This window comes from Muscardinus avellanarius (genome assembly GCF_963383645.1).
Source record: "Muscardinus avellanarius genome assembly, chromosome: 12".
Classification (NCBI taxonomy): Eukaryota; Metazoa; Chordata; class Mammalia; order Rodentia; family Gliridae; genus Muscardinus; species Muscardinus avellanarius.
The window spans coordinates 17,510,887-17,518,875 of NC_137798.1; the positions used below are offsets into that span (position 1 = coordinate 17,510,887).

The 7,989-nt window shown below is 49.0% G+C and overlaps 1 protein-coding gene across 3 annotated transcripts; it reads left to right on the forward strand.

The window, feature by feature from the left end:
* Positions 1-2,727: 2,727 nt before the first annotated feature.
* ACTC1 (actin alpha cardiac muscle 1) lies at positions 2,728-7,143 on the forward strand (the record flags this gene model as incomplete). 3 transcript variants are annotated; one of them, XM_080708062.1, is made up of 6 exons in its annotated part: positions 2,728-2,856; positions 3,998-4,322; positions 4,837-4,998; positions 5,333-5,524; positions 6,287-6,468; positions 7,000-7,143. In XM_080708062.1, 6 exons carry the CDS (start codon positions 2,728-2,730, stop codon positions 7,141-7,143), a joined length of 1,134 nt encoding a protein of 377 aa, XP_080564188.1. The 3 variants fall into 3 exon arrangements, with proteins under 3 accessions (XP_080564188.1, XP_080564189.1, XP_080564190.1); XM_080708063.1 differs by having other exon boundaries at positions 4,127-4,322; XM_080708064.1 differs by lacking the exon at positions 5,333-5,524 and having other exon boundaries at positions 2,755-2,856.
* Positions 7,144-7,989: the final 846 nt, after the last annotated feature.

Sequence of the window (7,989 nt, forward strand, 5' to 3'; positions counted from 1 at the left end):
CCTTAACCATCTCTGACTTTCCTGTAATGGCCGTAGAAGCTGAGTCCTGCTCTGGGGTATTTTTTGCTGACTCCCTGTGACTCGTGGTTCTTGTTCCATAATCAATGGGACATTGCCGAGTCAGTGAAGGAATATAACTGGCCCAATTCTTCAAAAGTGAAAACTACTCTGCCTCCAGTAAGTATCATTATTATGGAATTGTAACAGGTCAATTCAGTTTGTACCTTCTATACCCATCATTTGTCTTTTATTATTATAATACCTCTGTAAGAAGAGTTATTGTGTCCCCTTTCAGAGGGAAAAAATTGGGGCCCAGGAACACTAACTGTCTTGCCCGAGACCAAACACATGGCAAGGAGCAAGTGACAGGCGGGGTTTGACGCCTGGCTCTCCCGCCAGCCGCATTTCTCTTAGTCAGGACAGCTCTGCTCTTTGCACCCTGCCAGGGGCACGGTCACTGCAAAATGCCTGTGTGTGGCAGAGGTGACCCCAGCCAGGCCTCTCACCTGGCTCCATCACCCTGCTGCCCCTGCAGTTTCTCTCCAGACCAACCCAAACATGGTTGGGGAGCTCAGAGGCGAGGGCCCAGCATTCCCCAGACCGGACAAGTATCTAATCAGCAGGCCTCTTCAGCATATCAATCCAAGACCACTCCGGAGAGGGATGCCTGTGCCCAGTGTGCTATTTTTAACTGGTGTGAACTGAAGGGAAAGCACAAGCATTAGAAGTCCGAGCGCTAGTCAAGAACTGAGAATCCAGGGCACTCCAGGGCAAGCTCGTGCCCACGTCCTTCTTGCGTCTCCTTGTTCCTTCCCCTCTCTTGACTTCATGGCGTCTTTCTTTTTCCTTGTGGAAAGCCCCCAGAAGCCCTTCCATGAAGGAGATGAGAGCAGTCATTGATACCAGTGCCTGTCACTCTTTACATATCAGTGAAATGGGGGTCAGCGTTGAAAAACAGATTCTGCCTTAGTAGTCAGGGTGGGGCCTGAGAAGCATTTCTAACTCCCTGGCTTCTGAGGACATTGCAGGTCCACAGACTGCACCTTGTATATGGAGAGTTGATAGATTCTTCTGGTTTACATCTCCACTCTAGTATTTGATTTTTCATTCTTGTCTCCACCTGGAATGAGGACCTCTGCCCTCAGTTTACAGATCTGTCCACCAAGCAAGTGGCCCCGTCACTTTGGACATCTGTTTCTTCATTTGCTCTGAAAGCAGGGGACTTTATTCTGGGTCCCTGTTCTAAAGATGGGAGCATGGATGAGGCTACCTGATATAGGCTCATCGCCCCTTCAGCAAGACCTGGGCGGCCCCCACAGCAAGCCTACTCAGCTTCTTGCCTGCCTGACTCTGACCACACCCGGGTTGAGACCTGAGACCAGGCGGGTTGTGCTCAGTCTTCCCACCTGCTGAGCACAGCCCCAGCTAGGGCTGCTGGGGACTGGACCAGAAGGGCGCCCTGTTGCAGGTCCCCTTTTGCAGCCACGCCAATGTGCTTCTGGGTGCCCTCTGTGGCTGAGAGGACTGCCAGGGGCCTGCTCCTGCAGCTCCCAGCCCTGGAAGATGAAGAGCTGTTGTAGCTCCCAGCTGCCGGGCCCAGCTGTCAGGACCCCTTAGCAGAGGGCAGCACGCCAAACCTTCCCGTGCCTGTGTGGGTTTTTTTTTTTTTTTTTTTTTTTTTTCCCTTAGGCTGGCGGGGCTGGCCTGAGGAGGGACAAACCCCCGGCACACCCAGGGAGCTCCCCCACCCCAGGGAGGGGGTCCGTTGGCGTCACTTGGTCTCCCCTGCCCTACCTTCGCGGGCCACCCCCAGCTCCCTATTTGGCCATCCCTCTGGCTGCCCCCTCCCCTTCCTTACATGGTCTGGGAGCCCCCCGCTGGTGCTCTCCCCTGCCCTTGGCTCCATGAATGGCCTCGGCGATCCTAGATGGTGCTAAGGCGACCAAATAAGGCAAGGTGGCAGACCAGGCCCCCCACCCTGCCCCCGGCTGTCCAACTGACCCCGTCCATCAGCGCTCTATAAAGCTGCGCTCCTGGCGCCGGGCACCCAGCGCCTGCGGCCGCCTGAGCCGAGCCCCGCGAGCCCCGCGAGCCCCGCCGCCGAGCCCCGCGAGCCCCGCGAGCCCCGAGAGCCCCAGAGCCGCGGACGGTGAGTCAGCGCCGCCCCACCTCGCTCGGGTCCAGGGTCAGCAGCGCGGGCTATCCATGCAGACCTCGTGCAGCCCCGTCTCTTTTAAATCCAAACTTTTTTTTTTTTTTTTTTTATGAGAAACTAACTTGCTTTATGCTGAGTTTTGGACCTTGCTGGAGGGGGGCGCATTCTTCACCATCTGCAAGGGAGTTTCATGTCCCGGGCTTTACCCTTCACTGGGGCAAAGTATGGGTGTGGATAGGGCAGGAGAATGGGCTCCCAGTTTGTGGAAAGGGCCGAGGAGAGTCTGCTAAGGAGTTGGGTCTCCTGGGTCGTTATGACGATCCCTCCTAGCCAGGGAGCCTGGGTGGGCTCCTCTCCCCTTCTCTGCACCCACGCGGTCCCCGCAGCCTCTTCCTCCATCTCTCCGCCCATCTTTTTGGGGCGAAAGCAGTTGGAAGATGGTCCCTCAACCCCATCCCGCAAAATCCACCTTTGCTCTCTCGAATACCTTCTGTAAGAACCAGGCCGGCCCCGCAGGCACTGAGCGCCCACTCTCTTCCTCAGCCTACAGACTCCGGTGAAGCTGTGCCAAGATGTGCGACGACGAGGAGACCACCGCCTTGGTGTGCGACAATGGCTCTGGGCTGGTGAAGGCCGGCTTCGCGGGCGATGACGCGCCCCGCGCCGTCTTCCCTTCCATCGTGGGCCGCCCGCGCCACCAGGTACCTTTCCTGTCTCCCTGGCCTGCTCCCAGCCAGGGCGGCCCCCAGCCCACTGGCGCCCCTCCTTGCCACCTCAGGCCGGCACCTGTTTCATGAATGAACTCTTTAGGTCAAATAAAGAAAAGATGAGTTAGCTTCCAATGCAAGCCAAGAGGAGCAATACCCCTGCCCCCCAATACCAAGAAATGTACCCTTTTCCCCAGTGACTTCATCGACACCCCTGTCAACAGGTCCAGCTCCTGCCCAAAGCCAAGGTCTTGGCTGTCTCTCCTCTCCCACCTTCTAGATTTTCAGTCCCTGGTGACTTCTGTACTTCTTACAAATGTTGATTTTTTCCTTGCTGCCACTTTTCAGTCCTGATCAAAGTTTATAATAATGCACTTTCTCTCCACCAACCAAGACTCAACCCACATTCCTCTTTCTTGTTCACAGCAGGTTTACAAGCTTCCCAAAAGATGTAATCTATCTCTTTCCTGGCTGTAGCATTTTTAGAAGCCAGACGTGTCTGAGGCAGTAAGTGCCATGGTGATAGTGACACGCCACCTGTTTATTAAAAGAAATGCCATGCTCTCTGGGTTTGTCACATGCCTCTCCAGACAGGCTGCCAGGGAAGAGAGCGGTTAGTCCTCCCTGCTGGTGAGGTACCCAGTTCAGGATAGCGCTGGCTGGGCTGACGTTTATCACCAGAGTGATCACTGTCAGCCCATCTTTTTATGTTCACTTGATAAATGCCAAAATCTCTTCCTAGGAAAAATACAGTGTGTCACTCACTAATTCAGTCATTCCAAAATGTAGTCATCTATTATCTGGTTGACCTCGGTGATACTCTTAATAATGAAAGGGTGAAGATATTTTAAAAATGAGAGGAAACTCTACTCACCAGTGAAATCGCTTTATCCCTTCTCCCGCAGTTATATTCTATACAATAGAATTAGACATTTTGGTGGAGAGATAAAGTGCAAAATTGATTTTTAAATAGTTATTCTAATTTGGGGTAAAAATCTGATTTTTTTGTGTGTGTGCTATTTCTGGTGTTTTAAAGGTGTTCCTTGACTTGGGCAGTAGTCCGTAGACTGAGAGGGCACTGATTATGTTCCTGATATGGTGGAAGCATGATTTTCCCATCTCTTTCTTCTCCTAGGGAGTCATGGTGGGTATGGGGCAGAAGGATTCCTACGTAGGTGATGAAGCCCAGAGCAAGCGGGGCATCCTGACTCTGAAGTACCCCATCGAGCATGGCATCATCACCAACTGGGATGACATGGAGAAGATCTGGCACCACACCTTCTACAACGAGCTCCGCGTGGCCCCTGAGGAGCACCCCACCCTGCTCACTGAGGCCCCCCTGAACCCCAAGGCCAATCGTGAGAAGATGACCCAGATCATGTTTGAAACCTTCAATGTCCCCGCCATGTATGTGGCCATCCAAGCGGTGCTGTCCCTGTATGCTTCTGGCCGTACCACAGGTAAGCTTAGACTGTGGGCTCAGTCTGCGGAGTTGGGTCCTTCCCTTATTTAGAGTATGTAATGTCACAGATTGAGGCTCAGCACAGTGTAGCAACCTGGGATGCAGGGATTATGGTATGTTTTTATACACAACCCCTGAGCTAACATCTTCAAGGAAACACATTTCCTACAGGGTCTGAATCAAAAAGGAGAGAGACATATGTAAGTTAGATTGGAGCAAAGAAAACCCATGCCCGCCTGCTTACATAATGCGCTAATGTTTGATAAGAAAGATGGACATTTGAGAGTATCCTCAGGAAATTTTTCTACTACAATATTTAAAAGGATGGACTACTCTTGGCTTCAGATTTAGTACCATCCATTTTGCACATTTTTATTCTTTGCCCGTGAGGGATCTAATGTTATCTGGATCTATGCCCAGTCTTGTATCTCTTAGCCAAGACTGGAAGTGGGTTTTATCGTGGCTAATGTGATCCTCAGAGTTCACCTGCCCTTGTCTCTTTTCTCTGACAGGCATTGTCCTGGACTCTGGGGATGGTGTGACTCACAACGTCCCCATCTACGAGGGCTACGCTTTGCCCCATGCCATCATGCGCCTGGACCTGGCCGGGCGGGATCTCACTGACTACCTCATGAAGATCCTCACCGAGCGTGGCTACTCCTTCGTCACCACCGGTGAGTGCACACGAGTCTTGGCTGCTTTTTTTGTTTTTGTTTTTGTTTTTGTTTTTTTTTGGTACTGGGGTTCCTGGAGGCCCTTCTACCTCCGGGCTACACTCCCAGACCTATTTTTACATTTTTATTTGGAAACAGGGTCTCCTAAGCCAGCGTGCGGGGCTGGCTTCGAACCTGCGCAATCCTCCTGTCTCCGCCTCCCAAGGGCGGGGATTACAAGCGTGCGCCACCACGCCCGGCGTCTTGGCTGCTTTTTCCTTTTCTGTCTGGATCCCCTTTCTAACAGTAGACTTTTTTCTCCAAAGCTTGACAGTGACGCTCTCTATTTTTGCAGCTGAACGTGAAATTGTCCGTGACATTAAGGAGAAACTGTGCTACGTTGCCCTGGACTTTGAGAACGAGATGGCCACGGCTGCCTCCTCCTCCTCCCTGGAGAAGAGCTACGAGCTGCCTGATGGCCAGGTCATCACCATTGGCAACGAGCGCTTCCGCTGCCCCGAGACGCTTTTCCAGCCCTCCTTCATCGGTAAGTTGTGGGGTCTGGTGCTGAGGCACAAAACCTTGAGGTCTCACAAAGTAAAAATCCATTATAATTAGGAGGATTAGGGGGCCCTGGAGTTAGTCATAGCCAGAGTTCCACACTGGCCAGCCTTAGGCTCTGATAGCTCATTAAAGGAAAGTCTGTATTCTGCTCTAGTGACATGAACCAGGATGACACACTGGGTTCATCTCAGAGGAAAGGACGAGACTGAGTAGTAACTGAACATGATGTATCAGCAAAAAAGGGACAAGGACTCAAGAGAGCTGATTTATTCCAATAAGTTCCATCAGCAGATAGCTGGGCTTTTCTTGAAGTTACTCATCATTAAATGGAATCACAACTGTACTCGTAACCGGACACTCACAAGTCACCAAACACCTTTCCTGAGCAGTGATTACCAAGAAGAAGCTTAGGTCCAATTTTAGACTATACATAAAAAATGACATGAACTTTAACTTAAGTGTGTCTTAGCTTTTGCAGCAGTACGTTGCCATATATCCAGTGGTTACAGGAGATGTTCACGCCAAACAGGAGCTTAACACAGTTGTTCATTTCTTGGCAGTGTGCGGTGCAGGATATGTCAGCACTTTTAAGAGACACCTGTTCTGTGTGTTCCCTGCTGTGTATCTTAGAGGGGAACAAATGTTTCAGAGACAAATGGTGGCAGCTCACTAACACAGAGAAGTCTTGTTCTCTTCCCTCCACCCTATTGAATGAGCAGTAATTTTTGTAAAAACTTGTTTCTAGGGATGGAATCTGCTGGCATCCATGAAACCACCTACAATAGCATCATGAAGTGTGACATTGATATTCGCAAAGACCTGTATGCCAACAACGTCTTATCTGGAGGCACCACCATGTACCCTGGTATTGCTGACCGCATGCAAAAGGAAATCACAGCCCTGGCTCCTAGCACTATGAAGATTAAGGTAAGGAACTTGTGTGCATGGGAGGGCAAGGGGAGATCTTGGCACCCCAAGTAGAATTTCATTCCTAACTCCTTTCCTCTCACACTTAGCTTCCCGATTCCCATACAGTTTACCCTTTATGCTTTTCTATACTGTTCCTGATTTTTCTAGTCTTTCTCACAAGATAGACAATTTTAAAACAGTTTCAACAGTAAATAAAAACAAATCCTTGAAAAAATACAACTAAATTTTTGAATACATTTAAAGTTCTCCAACTTTTGGGCTAGCCTTCACCATGTATTTAGTTTGTGGCCATATTTTTCCCTACTTCAAAGAAATAGAGAAATTCTATTTTTCAGACACTTTAATAATGGATGACGAAACAGAGTAAAGTCTTAAAACTTAATTGCCGTATTATTTTGTGCTATGATGCCTTCCATATTACAGTGAGTTAATACCTGTGATTTTTTCCTATGAATATATCCATTGTGTTGCTTGCTCCATTGCTTGGAACTTTGGAGTTCACTGGAAGTTTTTGTTTTCTTTCTGCAGATAATTGCTCCCCCTGAGCGTAAATACTCTGTCTGGATTGGGGGCTCCATCCTGGCTTCTCTGTCCACCTTCCAACAGATGTGGATTAGCAAGCAGGAGTATGATGAGGCAGGCCCCTCCATTGTCCATCGCAAATGCTTCTAAGATGCCTTCTTTCTTAGCCTCTCTTGCTTTCAGGATGATGGTATTGTGCTTCTTGGAGTCTTCCAAACCACCCTCCCTCATCTCTCATCTCTCATTGTACAGTTTGTTTACACACGTGCAATTTGTTTGTGCTTCTAATATTTATTGCTTTATAAATAAACCAGACCAGAACTTGCAACCTACCAAAGTCTCTCTCATTTCTTTCTGGGGCAGGCATGGGCTGGGCCAGGTGTTTGCTTTGACACCTGAGCATTGTAAAAACATAGTGCCATAAAGTTCATGAGACAGATTAGTGCAACACTGAGCTGGGAGATACAATACTAAATTTAGATTTTATATTTTGGGACAGAATCATGAGTTGATTTCATATCCTACAAGTAAACTGGATTAGGTTTAGCTTCATGTTAGTAAAAAATGGAAATGGATAAGACAGTTTTGTAAGATTAGTTGCTGTGGATGGCACTGAAAACTGGTGCTTTAGTAAAGATTCCAGGTTTTTTTTTTTTATACCTTTGCTGAACACATACACATGTTGGTAATAAGAAGACCAAAGCTTATTATTAATAATTTTATTTATCTCCTCATTTTTTGATCCTCCCCTTGTCTTTTTGAGGGCTATGCATTGAACACAAATCCTAGGCCTAGCCAGGTTTCACTGCAAATATCCCCTAAACAAATAGAGACTGTTGAGCATGTACAAATGAAGTGTGAGAAGCAGGAGCAGACACTTAACTTGCATGACAGAGGTCTTTGACCTCTTCGGTTCTTTGTAATCTTGGGAGCCTGGGTTTGAGCGACTTAAAGGCTAGTAAGTCCTGAGGGATCAAGGGTGGGGGAGCCTCAGTA